At 37.2% G+C, this 25,088-nt stretch overlaps 3 protein-coding genes and 1 non-coding gene across 4 annotated transcripts; 1 reads left to right on the top strand and 3 right to left on the bottom strand.

Moving 5' to 3' along the window:
• Positions 1–3,712: 3,712 nt before the first annotated feature.
• Positions 3,713–5,721, bottom strand: LOC146480729 (adenosine receptor A1-like). Its single transcript, XM_085109037.1, has one exon. It carries the CDS (start codon positions 5,465–5,467, stop codon positions 4,490–4,492), a length of 978 nt encoding a protein of 325 aa, XP_084965163.1. The 5' UTR covers positions 5,468–5,721; the 3' UTR covers positions 3,713–4,489.
• Positions 5,722–9,024: 3,303 nt separating this feature from the next.
• Positions 9,025–9,097, top strand: Trnaa-agc (transfer RNA alanine (anticodon AGC)). The gene has a single exon. It is a non-coding gene; the product is annotated as a tRNA-Ala (tRNA).
• Positions 9,098–10,211: 1,114 nt separating this feature from the next.
• LOC146480727 (tetratricopeptide repeat protein 28-like) lies at positions 10,212–13,530 on the bottom strand. Its single transcript, XM_085109036.1, has 2 exons — positions 12,060–13,530; positions 10,212–11,372 (listed from the first exon to the last, which is right to left on the bottom strand). The coding sequence occupies exon 1, from the start codon at positions 13,484–13,486 to the stop codon at positions 12,062–12,064; it is 1,425 nt and encodes a 474-aa protein (XP_084965162.1). The 5' UTR covers positions 13,487–13,530; the 3' UTR covers positions 10,212–11,372; positions 12,060–12,061.
• A 77-nt stretch (positions 13,531–13,607) lies between these two features.
• LOC146480726 (uncharacterized) lies at positions 13,608–24,006 on the bottom strand. The gene is made up of 2 exons (XM_085109062.1): positions 23,920–24,006; positions 13,608–14,605 (listed from the first exon to the last, which is right to left on the bottom strand). The coding sequence occupies exon 2, from the start codon at positions 14,592–14,594 to the stop codon at positions 13,608–13,610; it is 987 nt and encodes a 328-aa protein (XP_084965188.1). The 5' UTR covers positions 14,595–14,605; positions 23,920–24,006.
• Positions 24,007–25,088: the final 1,082 nt, after the last annotated feature.

Raw genomic sequence — 25,088 nt, 5'->3', positions numbered from 1 at the left:
CAACATTAACATCCAAAGATTCTTGAAAATCATTGGCATTAGTTATTGTTTTTGGTTTACTATTAAAATATCCAATTCTGGAGACAGTTTGGTTTCCTTTTTGTTGTTCAAAATAAATTGTCAAATTTTCAATAAATTTAATTCCTTTCATTTGAGTTAATAATTGTTTCATAAAATGAGCTATCGCTAATCTGGTTGAACTCATTTGAATCAAAGGATCTGTTTCATTTTTAATTCCAACTTCATAAGATTTGTTATATCCCTTGAATGCTCTTGCAACTTCTGTGATTTGAGTTCTTTGTGTTGGAACTGGAGCCATTTTCTTCATCCTTGGCTTCGGGACTGGTGTATCAGCAAATGGTTTTGGAGGAGGAATAATGTTGTTTCTTGGTTGAACAATTGGTCGATCTCTGAATTGCATTGGCGGCTTGATGATTGTATTCTCGTACTCTTTTACCATTTGTTTGACTGATTTTCGTGGATAGGGTATTGGTTTCACTTTCTTGGTTCTCGGCATTGGAACCGGTTTTTGTTTAGCGATTAATAATTCAATTAATTGATTTTTCGTTAATTTTAATAAATTATTTTTGTTCATAATATTATATGTTATATTATTTTTGAAAGTGCGGTTATTTTGTGTGTGGATTGTGTTTTGCGATGTTGGGTTTTGCATAGTAGATTGAACACCAACTTGTTCAACTACGATTGGAATTTGCGTGTTCGGAGCACCAATCTTACTCCTATTTCGTGTTTCTTTTGTTCTGGCCATACGACCGAAATACCCAACAAATTGGATACTTCGGACGTCAAAAAATCACCAATATTCAACGTCTGGAAAATGTTCCTGTAATTGTTTCTTAAATGGAAAGTTACCATTTTTGATTTTGTTTGTCATTTTATTATACAATCTATTGATAATTGTCATTTCTTCATCAGTAAATTCATCATCTGATTCTTTAATTTTTTTATATTGCCAATTATGTTTCATATTTTCTGAAGGAGTTACTAATTCAAGATTTTCACTTCTATTGTCTTGGCGGTTAGAATTAATGTGATTTATTTGCATTCCAGGTGGAATTATTAATTGATTTACAGCTTCATAAACAAATCTGTGAGATGTGTAGCATTTTTTGTTATTCATATTTAAATTAAAATAACCAGAAGCCATCATTTGACCTTTCCTCGCTTTTAATCTTTTGCGATTAATGATGTATCCATCTTTTGAGGCAGCATAATTTGCGTATAATGGATGTACATAATATGTTTTTTCATTATGAATAAAAGTCTTTGCTGCTGGAATTTGTGTTGATGAATTTTCACCAGCTGAAAAATTCATGTTTGCGTTGTCTAATTTTTTTGTTCCACTCATTTCGGACACCCTTCGGTACTCGTTTTGTCTTTAAGCCATTTTGGTTTTCAAATTCATGTCCAAATTACCCTCCAAAAATACATCAACCATCATCGAGTTAAAAACATAGCCAAACAACCCTTGTATTCATTGATGATTAATCATTGTAAAGTGGAAAATTAATGTCATCCAAATCGTTACACATTCTGTAATACATCTTATTGATTATTTTATTTTCTGTGCGTGTAAACTCGCAATCATTGTCTTCCATTGGTGGAAATTCCATTAATCTATTGACTGTTTGTAGTTCATCATCTGAATATGAACTGTTCAAAAATTCTTTTCTGGCTTTGTGCATGTGTTTCATATTTTCAGAGGCTGTAACCAATTGCAAATTTACAATTGAATTGTTCTGGCGATTGGAATCAATGTGATTTATTTGCAATCCAGGAGAAATATGTGTCTGATTTACGGCCTCATAGACAAATCGATGAGCGGGGCATGTATTGTTACGTCCCGGAGAAATTATATAATAACCATTTTCAGATAAGTATCCTTTTCTAGGTTCTAATCTTTTTCGATTGATTATATAACCATCAACTGAGGCTCCGTAATTTTCAAATGTTGGATGAATAAAATATGTTTTATCATTGTGATCAAATTGGTTGTTCATATAAATTAGATTACATAATTTTTCGAAACCGGTTATAATCGGTTTTTTTATTCATCATTCAAATCAGCGATTGATGAGTTGGTTGGATTTAATCGATGATTGTTTGTGAGTTGGTGTCATTTATGAAAAACCTAAATTTAGCGTCTCCGTTGCAGGAGTTTTGAAAAACCGAGGATAAAAATTTAGCGTCTCCGTTGCAGGAGTTTTGAGAAACCGAGGATTTAGGTTTTTAGGTTTAGGGCTGAATTCAAAGGCTGAAATAGTATTTTATGTAGTTATTGGGGTGAGATAATGTGTGGTTTATGGGGTTTAGAAAAAATATTGGATTTATAAGGATTTGTATGGGATTTTTTATCATTTTTTGAAAAGTGGGTTGATACCCTCATATATCTAACTACTGTCTTATCTTTGCTGCCTTGTCTAGCGGCTCTCGTATAACAATATGGACAAACTAATGACTGGATGTCTCTCCCAGCAATTTTAAGGAAACCAATGCTTTGTAAAATTTTTAAGAAAAACATTACAAGGCTTTTAATGGATAAACATTTCTAGATAAACGCCTTATTGTTTATAGATAATCATTTGTAAATAGTTTTTAGGCTAGTGCATGTTTTTTTTTTTTCGTCCTGATTTTAATATTTTTACTTTAATGGAGGACCTCCCTCAAAACCACGTTTTTATGTCACGGGCGCTTCCTCCTTAAAAATTATTTATTATCATCATTATTAAACTGTCAAATCAGATCATTTTATTTTACAATATTTGGTTAGAAATACAAGAAGGAAGAAAAATACAGTAAACATAGACAAAAGGTTAAATAACTAATAAATATTTACATTGAAATCAGTGTGCAGCAGGCAAAGTAGCAGAACTTTTGAGTTGGCCGCTGCTTATTTACACATAAAGGAAAGACATTTCAGCAATCATTAAACATTAATTAAAAAATGGCTACTAACTAGTAACTGTAACAAAAACTTAAGGCAAAACACGACTTCAAAAAAATTATTATACACTATGCCATCCAGGTAATTCATTAGTTTCTTATGATAAAGGTGGGTAGACACTGTGTAGAAAGTAATGTTATTGAAAAAGCAGAATAACAAAAAAAAACACTATAACCGACACTAAAGGATATTAATTTTGAAGTGTAAAGTCTAAAACTGTTAGAAGAGCTAAAGAAGTGTTTCAAATTGCTGATACGGTTTCCTATGGAGTAGGAGTATGTGAAATAAAGTTGTCAGTTCATGTTGCCGCATTGTTAACCTGGTCTGGATTCGGGTAGGTACTCTTCCGCTATCTTATTTGGCCCCACGCCTCCGAAATAAAACTCACCTTAACTCGATAAGGTCGCGCAGGCCTGGGAATTACCCTCTGGCTTTACAGTTTTATTTATTATTATTTGACGGACAGTTGAGTGTAACGTCAAACATACAGCTGAAATTAAGACCTTGTCGCTTTATTTAGACTTTAACCCTAGTTTATTTTTAGTCAATAATTTTTTTTTTATTTACTCCACATGATCATATTGTCTTGGCAAGACCACATTGATTATATAAGTAGCAAAATTAGCAAAAGTGTAAATATTATCACAAAACTTAAACGTCATGTTACAAACCAGTCACTTATTAAGTATCTATTATGCACTTGTAAATCCCTATCTAACCTTTGGTTAAGTATTGTGGGGAATAACTGTGAGGTACTCTTAGCACAACTGGTAAAGTTACACAACAAAGCAGTGAGAATCATTAATAACGTCCCGCTTCGTGATCATATCACCGCTCATTATGTAAATCTTGGTCTTATCAAGCTTTCTGACATCGTTAAATTTAATACCTTCTAACTTTTTTATGATTATATTGTAGATGGAAAGCCTTCTAATTTCATCCTTACCCTAGTACCTGAGCAACATAATAACGCAACTCGAATTGCCTCCCTACAACATCTGAATCCTAGTCCTTTCAGAATAAATATCAAGAAAATTTTGCACAACAATTATTGGATGCTCTTACTGGAATGATATTCCTATATCTATTCGTCAAAAACCAACAAAACAACTATTTAAACGAGCTCTCAGTCAATAAGTTCCTAGAGTAGAGGCCTCAGGACCGCCACGTTGTTATCATTTTCCTGTTGTTTGATGTATTTTCCTTGTTTACCTTCTTGAAACTTTTGAACAGACAAGGCATGCGTAAGCTCCCATATTTTTCTAATAAAACATACGTTATTTACATTCACGTGGAAGACCCAAATGCAAATAAAATTCGAATTGTTTTTATTATAAGGGAAGTCGCGAAACAGTTTTCACCTGTTCCTTATTAGAATTAAAGGCGATGTTGCATGCGGTGCCAACAAATCACAATTTTAAATCGAATTAAATTTCATTGTAATGCTTCGTTTCGCTTTTATTTTTTTCTTTTCGTGCCTAAAAGATGAGTCAAACCAGTAAAGTTCATCACGGTTTTTCCTGATTATCGGTCATATAGAGCAAGACGTGTTTCTCGTTGAAGTTGTCGGGGGGTGGGAATCGTCCGCAGGCTTAGTTCGTTGCCTTGATGACTCAAACCAAGTAAAAGCCTAACTGAGTTCTTCAAATCCTTGATACGAAATGCCGTCAAGAAAGGATTGACGGTGGAATTGAAAAACAGGAACACAACACAGGATTCTCTCAACGAGAAAAACCAGTTCTGTTTGCCACAGCTATGACAGTTTACTTCAATAATGATAGCCACAAAATATGGGACCAGAGAAAGAACAAGAAACAGTAAAATGAAAAAGGAAGTTAGAGCCAACTTTCTTTCTTTTTTGGCCAATGCTTCTCGTCGACTGCTGTGAAGCGCTGTGTTGTTGGACAAGGTCGGTTGGTTCTGAAGAGAAACTCGCGATTGCTTCCTCAAAAAGTAAAATATTCCCAGATAGGCCAAACTATTTATGGAAAGAGGAAACGTCGCGTGTAAATGTTGGTCTATTAATCGGTAGATATCTACTGAAATGCCAGAAAATTGTAGTGAGGCGAAGATGGACGAAAACACAACGATGGCTGCATTGCATAGCACTAGTGTCCTAGGCTTGATTTTACGGCGATAGAAGTGGGGGGAAATAACAGCAACAAAGCGGTCGACGGACATTGCTGTTACCAGTAAAACAGAGCTGTTAACTCCAGTGTAGCCCAGGATGCGGACAATGTCGCTCTCCCGGGGAACGTTTTGATCGCCAAAAGCGCAAAGAAATCGCATCAGTGTTTCCCCAGAACATACCACAATGCCGATAAAGAGATCCACTGCACAAATGAACACCAAAAACACGGAAAACGGTTTCCTGAAGCATCGCAAAGGGTTTCTGTACAGCACAGTCAAGATGAAACCATTTGGGACTGAAATTAGAAATAAAAGAAACAGAAAGGATATTCCCGTACCCAGACAAAGCGACTTTTCAAAATTGCGTTCCATAATGAACTGAAATTGTAGGAAATTTTGCGGTACTGATTAGACCGGCTCTTTAAATTTGCACCAAAACGCCGAAGGGAGATGTCGCTTTTTTAGCTTTCAATTGTCTATATCAAGTAGACTATTATCACGTTTCGCATTCATATTCTTCTCACACACCATTAATAAATAAAGAAGCGGAACCAATAGCTTCACTAATTCGTTTGTCTTGTTCAGTGTTTTGGAGAAAACATAAAAAAATGAACGACAAATTTGTACTGAACTTCTTTGGACACGTACATTTATCCGCCAATCCTTAAAAGAGAAAATAATGTTTTTAAAAGTTATTGGGCACTAATAAAAAAAGCAAAATTACAAATGCAAATGGCATTGAACACCTGCCTTTAGACATGATGTGATCTAATCGCACAATCATGAATATATGTTGAATTACCACCAATGACATTTAAAGCTTTCTACTTTGTTCCAGACAGCTCATATCAAAACGGTTTGGATTTAAAATGCCTTTTGGTGGAAGTTCCTTTTTAGTTCGGCGTCAGTTTCCTGGCAGTTAAAGTACATCCTACGACTCTTAGGGCCATTACCCGACGCTGCGATATCTATGACTACATTAAGTAGGTGGCATCAACATTAATTAAGAAATGATGTGAGATCGTTTTTACTTAGAACGGAAGTTGCTATGTTTCGACACCAGAACATGAGTAGGAAGTAATGTTATTAACCGAATAAATTAGGATCTAAATTTATAGCGAAAATGTTTACCTCTTGCGAAATACCGGTAATTTTATATTAGGTCACGTGACGAAGATTGAACTCTTTGTAAATATTCAATTTTTATTCAAGAGTTGAACCCCAAATGGGAAGTTAATACAGGCAATGAGCAGCCTATTTTGTTAAATTAATTCATGCTGTCCGGGCAATGCCCGTTTGATGGTTAGTGACAAAAAGGATTGGACATTAACAGCGTCTGACGGGAGATTGCTGCAAACTTGGATACCGCGGACAAAAGAAGAATATTTCTATAGTGATTAACAAATGACTGCAGATTTCCAATTACCAAGTCATGTAACCTTGTGGTACAAGAAGTGTTGTAACACTCAAATCATTAGAAAAGAACACACAAACCTATGAAAACAAATTTTGTTAAAGATTGTTAATGGCACATTAAAAAATATGTTTTGGTATTGTTGACAAGAATATTTTGGTACAATTGAAAAATATTTAGCAAGACAACAGTAAGTTGAAGTTCTGACCGCCCTTTTAAAAGGCCAAGTCATGCCGTCCAACATGGCGGCCAAACAAATCCTTAGAATTGTTGAAAACTAAAAGAACCGTAAATATTCTCCCATTAACGATTTCATTGTAAAATCTGTTGTCCGCATCAACTTTGATGTGCTTCTTGTGTTTCTAGTATTACCGGGATGCAACCTCATTATTTAAGGGGACGTGGGTCATGTGACTTCTTAGCCTGGGAGTACCTTAATCCATACACGGGAGATTCAAATGAAATTCAAAGGGACGACCCAAAAACAATGAGATATCTCCGGTTTAATTGTTTGGCAGATTAATTAAGAGAAGGAAGGTCTAAAAAGTCGTAGATTTGGAAGCAACCTGACTGAAAAGAACCATATTTCCAGTCACGAAGATATGTGAGAAGTAACTGTTGACTACCATTAACAGTTTGACAATAAAAATCACAAACATAATACTAATTAGAACAATAAGAATTAGTAAAAGAAAAAGTGTCAACTAAACAACGACAAAATAGAACAAGAATGTAAGAAGAGAACCGAAAATCAAATAATAAGAGACACTTACACAGACAAGTTGATTTGTTGGTTAAGGCTGGATATGTAGAATGTTTTTTATTTGCAATTTAATTTAGAAAACGCAGAGCCCAGGATGATGGGCTACCCTGAGTAAACTTAGAAATAGGTCAGGTGAAGTAATGTTCTAATAACTGACGCAACCATGCGCTGAAAATATATATTAGAAAGTAGCATGAATATCTTAGCAGCACAGAGACGAGGAAGAAACACAAACACTATTCTTTGGTTTGGTCTTGTTTTTGTTACCTTGTTTAGCGGCTCTTGTATAATAATATGGACAAACTGTCAAATGAAATCATTTTATTTCACACTACAACAGGGGAGAAAAATACAATAAACATAGATACAGGTTATATAACTAATTAATATAGACATTGAAATCAGTGTGCAGCAAACAAAGTAGCTGAGCTTTCGAGCTGGCTTCTGTTTATTTGCACTTCAAAAACTCATTTATAATTCATAGGCCCATTGACCTATCAATTGGTCGATAATACATCACGTGCAGTGGTTTTAAAACCCGATAAAACCTCCTCCTTATTAGCATGCGGTGTTTTTCTTGTATGCTTATTTCCAACGCTTACAAAAGTATAATTGTTATTAACTCTCTTGACACACGCTTTTCCAGGAATGTTTTTGAAGTCGTTCAAAAAACTCGCAGCACGTGTTTTATCGGGTCTAAAACCACTCGGCTGCGCCTTGTGGTTTTAAATCCCGATAAAACACTGCTGCTCGTGTTTTAAACATTACATGAATGAAGCAATTCTTGAGCAACTAGTTACTGTAACAAAAACTAGAGACAAAATACAACTTCAATACAATTATTATCCACTATGCTATCCAGGTAATTCATTTAGTGTCTTATGATAAAGGAACTTAGGTACTGGGTAGAAAGTAACGTAATAAGAAAGAGTCTAAAACCGACACTGAAAGAGATCAGCTTTGAAATGTCAGATTTATTTCTAAAACTGTTAGAAGAGCTAAAGAAGTGTTTCAAATTTGCTGATACGGTTTCCCATAATTTTGAAGCTGGAGTATGTAAAGTAAAGTTGCCAGTTCATGTTGCCACAGAGTTGACCTGGTCTGGATTCGGGTGGGTATTCTCCCGCTGTCTTATTTGGTCCCATATCTCCGAAGCTCTCCGGGAATAAGCTGCTCAGAAAAGACCGCACATTATCCCAGCCTTCTCGACATGTTGTGTAGCCTTCCACGCAGTCGTTTTTAAGGAGAGAAGGAAGACTACATATTGTGAGTCGTGTAGGACTCTTCTTGAGTTTCAAGCGACTTTTAGCGAGGTTTTGGCAGTGCCCTCCTTAATGGACGTGTCAGATTTGACTTCAAGTTTTCCACATTTTCCAATAGAGTATTAAAGTGAAGACGCCACTAAAATATATTTCACGTTATATGATGCGCTGGGATATTCAAAATAGAGCATTTTGAAAAAGGCCTACTTGCCAAAAATAAACATCTAAATGCATTTTTTTTTCGGTGGGGGGGGGGGGGGGGAGGAGGGTGAGACAGCAATGTTATGCTTCGATGACTCCATAAAAATCTTTCTGAATGTAAATATGTGAAACATATTTTGAACTGCGGATAAAAGATCAAATAGGAGAAAGATCCTCGCAGTTACTATGCAGCTTAAGCAGTTGCGAAAAGAAAGCTTGAAACCCTACATTTATTTATTCATCCTTCACGGGTATTTTACGAAACTCACAATATGACCAGCTCCCAGTTGGCTTGATAGCTCAGTTGGTAGAGCATTGCACCAGCATCGCAGAGGTCATGGGTTCGAATCCCGTTCAAGCCTTAAAAAAAAAAGTCAGGCATTCTTTTCGCAACTGTTTAGTTGCGTAGTAACTGCGAGGATCTTTCTTCTATTTGAAAAATCCTTCTATAATTTGGCCTCAGTTTTAATTTCGAGATGAGTGAAAATTAGAAAGGCTCTTATGAGTCATCGGACTCGATGACAGTACGAATATCGAACCCCCAAGTTACAACACTGTTGCCGATTTTTGACATGTCGACATTCTTCATCATACTCACGCTCTTTCAGAACATCTTATTAAATGCCATAAATTTTAAAATTCAACTTTTTGTGACGTCAAACTTTTGTACTCTATAACTTCGTATGATATGCTGCACGTGGACCAGCCGCTGAAAGATAAGTCGCTTAAAACTGTTTTCGAACTCTCCGAGAAGCCATGGAAACACAGCACGAAAACAGGTAAGAATTTTTTAGGCCTTAACTGTTATTATTGTAGGTCTTTGATGGAAAACTGTTGTTTAATTTTCGATCGTGTTTAAGACCATACAAGTCCTATATTACGCTTTGGTGGCCTGTACTTTGCCTAGTGCAAGTTGTCAGTTTAAAATATCCGTTAGAAATAGAAATAGTGACGCGCTGTTGAGAATGAAAGGGCTAGGGTTTAAATTCCTCTTACTAACTGTGTTCGATGTCAGCACCAAAAGTTACGGACCGAGTTTTTGCCCGTTGACTTATGCTCGCGGGCCATAAATCAGCGGGGAAAAAAAACGAGGGTTCGTAACTTACGATACCGACCGAGAAAACGAGGTTAGTAAGATATTTATTATATCTCTGAGGTTAATCCGGCGCGCGGGAAAAGAAACTTTCAAATTTACCGGGCCGTACAGCGGAACACGTCCCCAAAATTGACCAATCACACCGCGCGTACTAACTGAGAGATTTAATGATAAAACCTTAAAAAGACGATAACAATTCTTTTGGAATATAGACTTTGGTGACGGCCTACACTTGCTTCATGCCACCTTTCCGGACTGTCTTTTCGTTTTGAGAGGCGCTTATACAACATCTATATAGTCGTTTATTCATGGGAGAGCACTAAATAGAGGGAATACGGACCTAAAGGAAACAGCATTATAAGGAACGTTAACGAGGTATCTCTGTTTCCAGATGACAGTTTATTTAGCAACTTGACATATATGCTTTTGTGCTCCCTGTTGCATACAGAAGAGAGAGACACCCTTCCTTTTTAGAAAGTTTAATGAAAACTAAACCCTGCATGTGCTACAAAGTCTACATTAGTTTGTCTTCTTATTGAAATAAAAACTGCAGTATTGGATATTTACAACAAAATCTTAGCAAACTATTACAGAACCTACAAATCTACTATTGTCCAACTGAATATGTCGTCTGAGACAACTCTAGTTTGAAGATGACTGCCAACGTCGGAATTCCAAAGGAAGAATTCGAACAAAAATCAAAGATCAAATCAAACTTGATAATATTACATACAAAATACTTATATACTTCCTGTATCTAATATTGGCAGGCGATATACTTTCGGTTTACTGAAAGAGGAGGCTAAAAGTAACCCATATCGACTACACTGAAAATATACACTTATTTGCCCTCTTTGTAAGATGAAAACTGTAATACTCGATTTTTACAAACTCAATCGTAATCTAAATTTAAGGTAAAAATACAAATCAACTCATGACAAACTGTCGGAAATTTAAAAATGGAGCGAAAGAAATAAAAGGGACTAGCATCTCCTTTTGCTTCGCATGATTAACGATTAACAAACACATTCACTTGTGTAAGTTTGAAAACGTACTGTCTCTACCTTATTTATACCTTGTAAGATTATAAAACAATAACTTCCCCTGCTCAAATTTTGAGAACTCAAAATGCTAGAGGTACCAAATTAAAACTGCAATCTTGACCCCTTAACGGCCTGCATTCCAAGAATATTTCTCCACGGTGTTTCAATCGTTTGGTGTATAATTTGCATCAACTCAACAGGAGATAGTAAAGTAATCTGTCTTGAATGTGAAGGGACTATTATCTATTTTGTGCTGGCCAAACTAAAGTTGCTTGTTGCTCACTTTTGATGCAGATCACTTTCCCAGCAGAAAACGGAAAGCACGTTAACTTAACTGATTCTAAGTAATAGGAATCTGATAAGTTCAGTTATGCCTACAGTCCAAGTGATTGAGTGTTCAAAGTCCGCTGTGGCTACTCAAGGCTGTTAAATGTTCTGACGTCCAATTTTCAAGTTCCAATTTGCCAGGCATTCCTCAGACAAGGTGAGATCCTGCAACTGTAAAGCAAAATTTAAATTTTAGACTTTGAGAGTCAGTTTTATAATCCGCTTTTATAAATGTAATTCTACACCCTTGTGCATGACGAACTAAAGTGGAAGGAATAAAGATTTAAGGGATCAGTTTTTTTTTATCGAACTGTTGGTCTGATAACAACAACACAAACGTATTGAACTAGTCAATTTTGGTTTTTAGCAAATCAATCCTGATTGTTGTCAGTGTAAATTAAAACATAGAACACAGCTAACAGCTCATGTAGCGGGCTGAGAGATGAGTAAGACTGCAGAGGAACGTAAGCAACTGGACTGGAAAGCCTGAAGGTCTCCCACACGCATTGTTCAGAAAAAAAATGGTTTTGGATCCATTCTGATAAATGCGTATTATGAAAATACACTAATCATGTTATTTTGTTTTTTATCCCGTTGTTGGAATAAGCCAAATCAGTACATCATTATTTTGATTCTGCTTTCAAAAGCACAAATAAATGAAACATTGCGCTATTTTTCAATAGTCGTTCATCGTATAATATATGATGTTCATAAATCGGAATAAGAATAGTACAATAAGAATTTACCTTTAGTCTCCTTTCACAGAACTATCAGAGCGTTTCCAACAGGATTGGAAAGTTTTGTCGTTGAATAATGCATTCAGAACCCTTAATAATATAACTCAATGGTAAAGCTAACCTTTACTTTTCAAAATCAAAGGTCACGTTATCTCCAATCAGCATGAAAGGAGCCCAGTCTCTCACATCAGGATAACCGTTATTTCTCATCCACTTCATGGCCTGGTGAAGAGATTCACTGGCACTTTCCCCACGAACAAGATGCTCATAGAAACGACTCATTAATTTCTTTGTTGCTTCGTCTTGTATGGCCCACAAGGCCACCAATACTGAGCGTGCACCAGATCCTAAGAAAGCTCGGGCGATTCCAATAACTCCCTCAGCTTTTACATGTCCTTGTGCGCTGTGACAACAGCTGAGTACTACAAGTTTTGCTCGCAGTTTAACTTGTGAAATATCAGCCATTGTCAACAGATAGTCTTTCTCGGTTGGAATCCCGTTAATGGGGTATTGAGGAGCAAGAGCAATTTCTCCTCTTTCGGCATCACCATGAGCAGCAAAATGAATCAGACTTACAGAAGGTATGCGCTGAAGAACCGCTTGCTTTGTTGCTTGCCTCCCTAACAAAGGCACAGCTCCGATCAGTTCTCCTATCATCTCCGCTTCCTCTTTTGCAGAGGGCAAACGGCAAAGGACCCCAAGGCTTCCCTTGTAGGACACGTCCCTAACGTCTGGTTCTCCCACTATCAGTGCTTCGGTCTGACTGTGATAATCTGCTGGACTGTCTTGAATGAGCCCCAGAGTTGTCGAAGAAGGAATAATTCGGATCCTGTATTCGTCTGATAAATAATTTCCACTTTCATTTTCTAAAGCTGCAAATGGGACTTTGTACAAGGCGGGATCAGGAACAATGATGAGTTCAGGTTGGTCAAGAAAGTCAGCCACGGGAACGATGATCATTCTGTAACGGTCGGCTCGGGTGGGAAGGGGTTGTAGGTTTTCTTCTTCTTCCTCCTCTACAAGGCGGTAAGCTGCCAAGCTTTCTTCCTCGGCTGGTTCACATGTGGAGTCGCTGGCTTTCAAAAACGCCAGTGATCGATCTTCACATTGCTCTTCAGGGAGAACATTAAATTCTTTATAGCTTTCCTCACTAAATACTTGATCAACAGTTCTTTCCAATCCCTTGGTGACAAAGCATTCGTTGACGTCTATTTCACGAAAATGTACTTGTTTGTTTCTTTTAAGGACCCACAAGAACATATTTTGTTCAAAATATGAAATGTACAAACAACTACAATTGCATTCTTTCTTCACGACCCTTTCAATATCAGCCCATGACGGCGGATTGTCTGATGTTTGTTGTTGCGCAGAATATAGAGCTGAGATTAAGTCTGCCAGAGCTCTGGCTCGTCCAAGTTCTAGAACAGAAAGAGCTTCTATCGCATTTCCACTAACGCAAAACATTGCACTGAGGAAATGATAGGATGAACTGTGCAGGTCCGAAAGGGATATCTTAAATTGGTCATTGCTTCCAAGAAAGCTTCGCATTTTCTCGCACTTGTCAATGCTTGCACGGAGATTCGGAACGATTTCATGTTGTAAACATTCATCTCCTGTTGACAGAATGTCGTATGCAAGATCAAGGTGCCACATAGCCTCTGAACTTATGTCACCGATCTCTGCTCATGGCAAGTGCTTTTTCGTGGTGATCTTTAGCATTAGAATGTTTACCAAGTATACGAAACAAAGATCCCAGGTTTCCATAACAAATGGCTTCTTCTCGTTTTTGGCCAATTTCTTTTGCTATTACAAGATCTTTCCTTAGATATTCTTCACCTTTTCCATATTCACCGAGATATATATACACAGCTCCCAGGTTTCCATAACACGCGGCTTCTCGTTGTTTGTCGCCAGTTTCTTTTGCTATTGCGAGTGCTTTCCTTAGATATTCTTCAGCTTTTCCATATTCACCGAGAGATCGATACACAGCTCCCAGGTTTCCATGACACTCGGTTTCTCTTTGTTTGTCGCCAGTTTCTTTTGCTATTGCAAGTGCTTTCCTTTGATATTCTTCAGCTTTTCCATATTCACCGAGAGATTGATACACAGCTCCCAGGTTTACATAACACGCGGCTTCTCCGTGTTTTTCGCCAATTTCTTTTGCTATTGCAAGTGCTTTCCTTTGATATTCTTCAGCTTTTCCATATTGACCGAGAGACTGATAGATAGTACCAAGATTTCCATAACACGAGGCTTCTTCCTTCCTACTGCCTGTTTCTATCGCGAAGCCCAGTGATTTCTTAAAAAGAACCTCTGCTTTTTTATATATTCCTTGAAGTTTATATCTGTTTGCCAGGTGAGAGGTTACGGTGCATTCTTCGTCTCTTAAGCCAAGGCGGCGAACAAAGTCCAGACTTTTTTTACCGCATTCTACCCCACTTGTGTGATCGTTAAGAAGGTGGTATGCCTTAGTCATCAGAATGTATAGCCATGTGTTAGCTAATTGTACTTCTTCTTTCTGGGCTGTGTTGTTCAGGATAATCAAACATTCCCGGCACAACTTAATAGCTTGTAGAACTCGACTGCTGTTGAGAAGAAAGTTGGCAACAAGTGTGCCAATAACGACGGTCCCCAAAATTTCGACTGTGTTCTCCATGATGGTGTAAACTAAAAAAAAGAAAAGAAAAGAAAAGTGCAATAGTCTAGGGCTTCTTTATACCGGCAAATGAGCGTTGAGCGGCAACCCTGTTTTCTAAAAATGAGCAGCCGTGAGAATGTCAGCTATAGAGCCGGCAAAATTAAAACATAACAGAGTACAAATCTGTAGACTTAAAGGGTGTATTAATCTTCCGCCTCTATTCAATTTGCGGTGTTTTTAATGCGGTTCGAGGAGCTGCGCTTTCCTAGTATTTTTGTTTGCCTACAACTTGTTGTATCAGGTATCAGGTATCAGGGATTGTGGACGCACGTGTTTTTCGTCATGGAAGGCAAAAAATAACTTTTTTGGCTTTTCTCTGGTATCCTGGTAAATGCGCTACCGCTATCTATTTAGCTAATGGCACAAGGTAAACAGAATCACGAATTTGAAGAAGAAACCACACTGGTGACTAGTGGAAAAAGCGATATCAAATCACCCCATATGCGAATTACGCAACCAAGCCAGGATTTGAACAGATACATTGTCGACAATTTTCATCTACCAGCCGCTAAATCGCAGAATGCCCCTTTTGAATCCATCGACCTTACCATATACAGGCCCTCAGCAAAATGTGTTGCCTTTTCAACTTCAGAAGATCGTCTCTTACTGTGGATAACAGCGTTCCAGTATCGCTACTACGAGCTCACCGGAAATGCAGCAGACTACAAGGTCATATGGGAGGAACAAGACAGCCCTAGTTCAACATCAAAGTGCGACAAACTCATTATTCATTTAGTCGGACTTACATCCACTGGTGAAGACCAATTGGTCGCTCTAACAGTCTTTAGCACAACCGGAAGAATTCAAGTTCAGGGTAAGAAATTCGAGGAATGGACCAAATTTGAGTTTCCCGTGCTCCTCAACATTGTAAAATCACTTTCCGATCTCCAACCTCTTACTTCTCTCCCTCGTTATAATGATTTTTCTCTATTTGGATCGTTACTTCACAATTTCTTTACAATATTTATTCACTTTGTTGGAGATGGAGACATTCCCGCTTCAAACAACGGGGAAAACGATGATAATGGCTCAGCCACCCGAAATAGAACATTGACAGAATTAACGGAAGATCTGGAACCACTCACGGTTTCACCCAACCACTTAAAAACAATTGCATCCATAAGAGACACCCTTGGACAACTAGAAGTGGATTTTACTCATCATCAAATTGTTAGCTCTGGAGATCTCGAGAATATCAAGGACAAAATCGCTAAACAAGATCACTTAATCAAAGTACAAAAGCAAACACTCGATGATCGATACTCTGATCTATCTTCCCAAATTAAATCACTCCAAGAAATGATTTCTCAACAATCAAAAGTTATTAGGACACTGCAAGATGAAAATCAATCTCTGCACAAAAAAACTCAGCAAATCACAAAAACAAATCAAGTGTTGCAAGAATCGGAAAATACTCTAAAGGCGGAAATAAATTTTCTTAAAGAGCAAGTAACAGCGCTTTGGCAAAACACCAGACATACATCGGATGAGATAAATCAGCCAGACACAACTTCCGCTTCATCTGTGCCAAGCATCACTTCCGAAAAAAGACCTGGAACCCCAACACCTTCGACGACGGAAACAAGTTCTCCGTCAATAACGCCGAATATCCCTACAGAGAACAGATTTATACCACTTCGAGATCATGGTGAATCTGATAACACATCAAACAGTTGACAGGATATTGATGTGGTAAACAACACTGCTGCCACTTCACCAAAAACCAATCCTCCTAACCAGCGCGGCAATGGTATCCCAACTCAACCACCTAGCTTCCCTGCTGTGGTCGACAAATGTGTTTTTCTTTGCGACTCAAATGGAAAGTTTCTCGACAAGAAAAAGCTTTTCCCTTCTGGCCAGGACTTTACTTTTTTCAGATGTCCCACAACCACTCACGCTCGCACAATTCTACAAGACGAAATCAGTAAAGAACCGGAGCACCCAAAACTAATTCTCATCCACAGTGGAACAAATGATCTAACGCCGACCACACTAATAGACGACTTCATCTCTGAAATCTCCGTCTTTATTACACAAGTATCCACAATGTTTCCAAAAAGTAAAATTATCTATTCTACTCTTCTACCTCGAGCAGATATCTCCTTGCACAATCTGTCAAAAATAAACGCGAAACTTTTTGACAGCTGTTCTACATTACCAAACGTCCACATGTTGAGTCATGAAAATATCTTCTCCAAAGGACTAGATGTCTTACATGGCAACAAACACCTTAAGAAAAGGCACCTTGGCTTGTTTGCCGCGAACCTCGTAGCAGCAATTCGTGGCCGAGCTCAACAACCACCTCGTTCTGTTCCAAGCCAACCGAACCGCTCTTCGTCCTCACCCACGCGTTCACTTTATCCAAAGACGGAGGAAATCCATGCATTCCCAACCAATCAGCTGAACAAATTCTACCTAAACGCAGAGACACATCATCCACCACCATCGTTTCGCCAGCCCTATACAAGTTCCCTGGAAGGTTATTCTTCCTACAGTAATGCTGTAAAATATGGTCCCCTCAGCGGAACCAACAGACTGACCTACCACACTCCGCAGCAGCAGTCAAAATTAGTTCATGCACAGAATGGTCCGCCTGCAAAAGCGAATGAGCATCTAGTGCCCAACTCTTCATCTCTCCCTTACAATGATCAGTCTGGTGATAGCAAGATCTCTGGAGTGGAAGTACCCAAGGAACTGGTATCGTTACTGCGTTTTATTAAGACTCTACTCTAATGCCTTATAAACTAATATAGACTTTCCTTTGCCTCTAAGTGACATAGTGGGGCTATTTACCGGGATATCCGGTGAATTTGCTCTATTTTCTCTTTTCGGATACCGATATGCCGGAATCAAATCAATCTAATAAGCTCTCCTTTTTTGCCTGGAATATCAATGGTCTGTTTTCAAAGACATTAGGCGACAAATTACGAAATAGTGACTTTTTAAGTATGATCAAAAATTCTGATTTCACAATTCTTTCCGAAACATGGAAAAAAGGGAATATTGAAGTTGAAGGCTTCAAGGTTGTGACTACAAATGCCGTAAAAACACGAAACTGCGGTCGCCACTCGGGGGGCCTAGCTTTGCTTTATAAGCCAAAGTTTCATGATTGGATCTCAGTGGAAAAACAATCGACGAATTTTTTATGGTTTAAAATTCTGAAGAAATTCACGAAAACTGATAACGACATCTATGTGTGTGGCGCCTATATTCCACCGTACAATTCCATTTACTTCTCTCCTGAACTATTTGAAGAACTTGAAAATGACATCGAAAAATTCTCCTCACACGGATCAATATTCCTCATGGGAGATTTCAACTCAAGAACAGGTAAATACCCAGACAATGTTTGTCAAGATGGCAACTCGATTATAGTAAATGATCAATCTAAATCTTCACAATACGCCTTTCAGCGAAATAGCTTTGATAACGATTTAAATAACCACGGGAAAAAGCTTTTAGAAATCTGTCGGAGTGCAGATCTAAGAATTCTGAATGGTCGAATATCTGGTGATTCATTAGGAAGATCCACATTTCATGGAAAATCAGGAGTCAGTGTTATTGACTATGCAGTATGTGATCAAAATTTATTCCCCCATGTGGCGAAATTCATTGTTAGAGAGCCGTCAAGTTTATCATATCACAGTTCAATAATGGCATGGCTTAATATTGGCACAAATGATAATCACTTAGCCACAACAAATACCAACGATACACTAACTCGTTTACCCAAACAATTTATTTGGGAAAGTAATTCACCACAAAAATTTAGAGCCGCGCTACAATCAAGAGATATACAGAGATTGATACACGATTTTCTTATTGACAGTGGGCCAGACAGAAACATCAACACCTCCCTCGATGCAGTAGAAAATATTATTTTAACAACTGCAAAACGCTGTTTAAAAATTAAGGTCATTAAAAAACTGATCCCTCAAATTATCGTGGAATCTGTATTTCTAGTTGTCTTGGTAAATTATTTTGCTCAATTCTCAATCAAAGACTCCTCGAACATGTTCAGTGGCATAACATTCTTCATAAATCTCAAATTGTTTTTTTAGCAAAAAATCGAACAGCAGACCATGTCTTTACACTACGAACACTAGTAGATAAATATGTCAAATCTCACCAAACAAAAGTATATGCATGTTTTGTGGAATTTAGAAAAGCGTTTGATTCTGTCTGGCACGATGGGCTTATGTACAAGTTGTTACAAATCAATGTCGGAGGAAGCTTTTATAAAATTATCAAAAGTTTATTCTCGAATTCTACGTGTTCTGTTAGAATTGGAAATAGTCAAACGCGATCTTTTCAATACAGTAGAGGTGTGCGTCAAGGCTGCATTTTAAGTCCTCTGCTCTTTAATCTATATGTTAATGATTTAGCCTTTTCGTTCAACAATATTTTGTCTGACCCGTTTATACTACCAAATGGCACCAAACTCAGCTCATTATTTTATGCAGATGACTTAATTATATTGTCACGATCAAAATTGGGATTACAAAATTGCCTTAACAGTTTATCATCATTTTGCAACTCATGGATGCTAAATATAAACCTTAAGAAAACCAAGATAATGATTTTTCAAAAAAGCACAAAAAAAAAAAATGCGATTATACCTTTCACATAGGCGATGAATTAATAGATATAGTACAAGACTACACTTACGTAGGAACTCGCATTTCGTCTTCCGGAAATTTCACACTTTCGCTTGAACATCTTCGACAAAAAGCTCTTCATGCTTTCTTTAGTCTAAGACGACACACTGATTTTAGTACACTGAAACCTTCACGTGCATGTAAAATTTTTGACACAATGATTCAGCCAATTCTAACCTACAATAGTGAAGTGTGGGGTGCCTTTGTTAAATCAGATTTTAAGTCGTGGGAAGGCTCCAGAATTGAAAAAACACATTTACATTTCTGTAAACGCTATTTAGAAGTACATAATAAGTCATCCAACGTTGCATGTGGAGCTGAACTTGGCAGATTTCCTCTAATCGTTGACATAAATAAAAAGATACTTAATTACGTACACTACCTCCAAGGAAAGAATGAACATTCTATAGCAAAACAAACCCTAAGAATATCTGTTGACCTTCATTATAACGGTCAAACTAGCTTTTACTCCAGTCTCATGAAGATAAGTGAATACTATAATTTCCCCAACTTTAATTATAACACATTGAATGAAAATAACATCAAACAATATATAGATCTTATGAAAAAGAAATATATCTCTTATTGGCACCAAACCCTTCAACACTCACAAAAACTCAGCTTTTATTACACAATCAAAAAAACTTTTGGCCCCTCTGCTTACCTAGACCTCACAAGGAAAAACGCTTCTAGGAAAGCATTAGTGAAACTAAGAATAAGCAGCCACAAGCTTTTGATTGAAACAGGAAGATACGACAGCATACCCCGTAATGAAAGGGTGTGTAATGTTTGCAACCGTAAAACCATTGAAGACGAAATTCATTTTTTATTAGATTGCCCAAGTTACTCTTCTTTAAGAGATATGTTCTTTTCTAAAATAGAACCTAGCCTTCCATTAACACGACTATTAGTAAAAGAAACTTTACTATCGCATATAATGAACTCAACAGACTATTTTATAAACACTCAATCAATTTCATTTGTTTCCTCGTGCTTCGAATTGAGAGATAAACTTCTCTCCGGAATGATAACTTCTACTGTATGAAAAGTTTAAAATAAGCAAAGACTTCAGTTACTTTATTTTATTTTATTTTATTTTAAGTTATCTTAAGAATTAGTTAACGAATCAATAATTAGCTATGAATAGCTTTTGCAATACTGTATTTGTTATAGTCATGCAAATAAAGCTTGTTGTTGTTGTTGAAACTGGTCACATGATGCACTAGTCCACAAAAAAGTGGGAATCTCTGACGAATGATTTCACAAATGGTATTACTCAGAATTCAAAATCTGAGTTGCCGATTCGGGGGAGGGGTGACGGTAGTTCTAACACCAGCAAAGCATGTCCTACATTGAAGGCTTCTTTGTCAAAAAGTTCTTGTTTTAGCTGACCCACTGATCCCTCATAAAAGCCATACCGAGTGATAACCATTTTTTTAAAAAGATCCCGAGTGCTCCCGTTGGAGTTATAAGAGAATATTTATAAGAAAATCAAAAAGGGAAAAAAGATATTTTTACATACAAGCAGTGATTTTTCCCACAGTTGACAAACTGCGGATTTGTGACGACAAGTTTTTGGGCTATATCGGGAAAAGATTCTCTTGTCTCTAGGAAATGCCTTTCAATTTTAGGGAATACTCGCTAGCTGCGGAAAGGCCAGGACCTATACGGCAGAAATCACCGGGATTATTAGAATAGGCATATCTTGGATCCAACAGTAGACTTGAATCTCTCGAACATAAACCAGAAAACGGCTTCAGAGTGGGATCAAGGTTGCGGTAGATCGACCACACCGGGTATAGTTTGACTCATATCTTGCATATTTTACACATAACTCTAATTACAGTTATGATCTGAAGAAAACAATTCACGGCTAAGTTATTACAACACGTTAAACGGTTTACTTATCTGGGCAACTAAGGAATGGTTTCTATCTTGGCTTGTCTATATATTGTGAGCGAGGAAAACTTTCTCTTTTAGAAGGCTCCAGAAGCATGCAGCTACGACGAATACACTTCAGTACAACAAACATGAGGTGACAATTGGTTATTAAAAGATGTTGTTGACCTCTTGTCTGTAACTGAACCCTTGGCTCAGTATTTACAATAGTCCAGCATTGCGACTAATCATCAAAGGAACCTTTCGTCCAAAAAAGGGATTTTTTCTTTAAAGGAAACACGCGCAAACGAGCAAGAAATGACAGAGTCTGCCGTCCTTTGAGTAGAATTTACAAAATTGCATATAAAATTAAATTCAGTGAAAAAATAAATAAAAGAAATTACATATATTTTTAACATCATTTTTCTTTCGCCAATATTCTGTTCCATTCCATTGGCACGAGTTTCGTTACGAAAGTGTTGTTAACTACATTACATTTTCAACTTCTGATTTACAAATTTCTTCTCTATGAAAGCCTCAAAAAACCACGCAGTTCCATACCATTTCTACCTATTTCATCGTTTCTAATCAAATTATTTGGTAATTTAATTACTTTATTTCACGACGGTAGCACTTAATACCTATTAATAACTACCCCCAACCCCCCCCCCCCCTCCCTTCTCCCCGAAAAAACAAAAACAAAAAAAAAAAAACAGGAAGAAGTAGAAGAAGAAGAAGAATGCCTTTTTCTTTTCATGAAGTTAAAAACCAACAACTTAATATAATGGAATTATTTAAGAAAGTTAACTAACAATTTGACGGTTTGATCTATTGTACATTTAACCTTTAAGATTTTCTTCGTAACGAGGGCCAATTTCGAGATCATACGGCCAAACAGCCCCCTGCGGCAAAAACAAGTGATAGATTTTGATACGACTGTGTACGGTAGAGCATAAATCATAGTTCTATACTCAATTGGTATAAATAAAGGGTACATACAAGACAATGAAGTTCTAAAACATCAAGCCTTACAACGACTCCACTTAAGGTCAATATGTGCAATACACACAATAGTGGCGAAAAAGAGGTCTGTTATTGGTTAGGTAGCTAAAAAAAGAAACAAGACCAAATTAGCGGTGACGTGTAATTATATAACTTGAAAACGAAGTAGTCCAAGCTGGGACCTAAGTAGACTGGAAACACTTGTTTTTACTCCTAAAATACATCTACGTTTCAGTTGCTGTTCATTATCTCGCTCTCTTTTTAATTTTTCAACTCCTCTGGTTATATGACACAAAGCTATTCAGTAGATCTTGTAATATGTCCAAAACGAGGGCGAGTGCTTTATCACGGGTTCCAAATACTGAGAAACAGATGAAAGCACGAGGCCGCAGGCCGAGTGCTTTCATCTGTTTCGAGGTATTTGGAACCCGTGATAAAGCACGAAGCCCGAGTTTTTGACATGTCTTCTCAAATGAAACAATAAGAAATTAATCTCATTAAAATGCAAATGTTTGATCTCAGATGAAAAACATGTTTCATCTCAGATGAAAACCTGGTGGTGTTTCATCTGGTGTTTCATTGGGGTATCAAGATTCATCCACCTGACCGAAATGGAGGTCATTTATTGGCTTTTGACTGCATGAATTATTAATGAGTTTGAGAAGTGTTATATCAAAAAGGTATTTTTTTTTCACCTACACAAAATTCTACAGGATGAATTTCCACGCTTACACGTTCCTATTAAAAGGTGCATGTTGAATTTTGCATACATGTAAAATATTTAGATAGGTCACCGTGCGAATCTCAAAATAAAAACAAATGTTTGTTGCAGCTTTTATTCCGATTTTACGCTCCAACATTTCCACTTCCGGTGTTCTGTGCGCGCGAATTTTGATAGAAATTTTGATTCAGTCAGCCGAATGAAAGTTTTCTTTCTGCGGGTGTCTGAACAAGAACTCCAATATATAATAAAGAAAAAGTAAATGTTAGAGTCATAAGTAATGTTATTGGTAGTTTGGTTGAAATTGGACATGACAAAGTACAAGAAACGCAATTTGAGCTTGAATTTGCGGTATTTTTCTCGAATTTCAGCCGTCAAAGCGTTAAATGAAAGCCCAGAATCAACTGCAAAGTCAGATCACAGGTTTTGCTTCTCAAGGTAAATTGGTCACCGTAAAAAAATTCGAACGCTGACGTTTCGAGCGTGAGCCCTTCATCGAATTAAAGCGAATCGCACGACGGCGAAGGGCTCACGCTCGAAACCTCAGCACTCGAATCTCTTTACGGTGGCCAATTTACCTTTAGTTATCAACTTTGTTGATAAACCAAACATTCGTCTCTACTCCCCACCGACACAGTACCGCAGTGTCTATGGATACTAAGCCCTGGACACCTTTTTTTTTTCATTTCAGTCTGAAGGGCGGCTGAAATATATTCTTTTTATTAACGAAAAAAAAAAAAAGAATATATAATATAGTTTACTGAACATACTATGCCCTCTTTCTATTTTTTATGTCAGTGTATTCTATCGCCATCAGACTTTCGTTACAGAAAGGTTCCTTGTCCTCCAGATCTTCTGTTCATTTCTTGATTTCGGAGCTCGTCAGTAAAATTCGCATGTCAGTCAGTCAACAAAAAATTAACATATTTTCTTTGCTTTTTACATACGCAAAGGTCAACGCCGCAGCCGGTGATACATACAAAAAGCATACAACAAAATATACTTTGAAAATTTTTGTACTTACCACGGTGCTTCTCACACTTTACAAATCTTCTTAATCGGGAATGACTGGAATCCACACAGTAACGGGAAAAACAACGTTTTGTTTTGTACAAGCTAACGATCGAAAACAAAAGGACCAAACATTTGAAAAGAACATCAAATGCTCGAAAAAGAAGCAGCTGAGACTCGAAAATAAAACGTTCATTGGTAATTCGGGAATATCAGATCAGATTTAATACACACAGGTGAATTCAGGCCTGGGCCTAAATTCCTTTCTTAAAAATAAAATGGCGTGTGGTCTAACTTTATTGGCATTTTATAAAACATTAAATAAATCTACTATCTTCTTTGTAGCAAAAAATTATAGAAAATGAAATGTTTAGAGGGATCATCTGTTGTCACGTGACATTTCAGGGTTATTTTGGAATTTAAAATTTTTAAGAGAGAAATGAGAACAATTTTTATCACTTGTTTGGGGCTTCCACTTGGCTCCCACAAGCTTTCTACTGTCAAGAATATTACTTACATAATTTTCACGCTTGGCAACTTTCAATTAACTGAAATTTAAGGTTAAAAAATTTCCAAAATTTAGTTTCAGAAGATTTAAAAATTTAATAATTTCCGAGCACCGAACTTAAATTACTATTGGAAAGTTAAAAGCAGGTTCAAAGGTTTTCCAGCATTTTCTGGCCACAACGACCGATGATTCGCGTGGCCAAATGTACATACGTCACATATTCCGAAATGACAAAACTTGCGATTTGAGAAGGTTACGATATTAGGGTGAAAACCTAAGATTAGATTACCCCACCCCTCCCCCCGACGTTTCGGCGAAATAGCTCTATGCCTTAATATAGTTTACTTGAGTAGTTTTGGTGTTGATAATCGCTGGGTATTTTAGTCGACACTAACATTTCGATCCGTGTCCGATAACCACTGACTTATAGTTAAAGGTGTCTCCGTTTCAAGTTAATGTGTTCTGTTTTTGGTCAGAGTGCTTCGTTTTTGTTCCAGTCCCGTGATATTTTTAATAGCCGATGATTCGTTTTCAACTTCCCCTGTGCTTCCCGATCATTTTACAGATTTAGGCTGTTTTACTTTTTGAGTGTCTCGATACCTCCTTTGCGAAGTTTTGTCCGATGATGCTTTTTTCAGCTTTGGCTTGTTCGTTTTCTAGTTTGCTTCACTTTC

Source organism: Pavona decussata, unplaced genomic scaffold, assembly GCF_977016875.1.
Source record: "Pavona decussata unplaced genomic scaffold, jaPavDecu1.1 SCAFFOLD_52, whole genome shotgun sequence".
Lineage (NCBI taxonomy): Eukaryota > Metazoa > Cnidaria > Anthozoa > Scleractinia > Agariciidae > Pavona > Pavona decussata.
The sequence above is the reverse complement of the archived record's forward strand: the minus strand, read 5'-3'. Positions and strand labels throughout refer to the sequence as shown.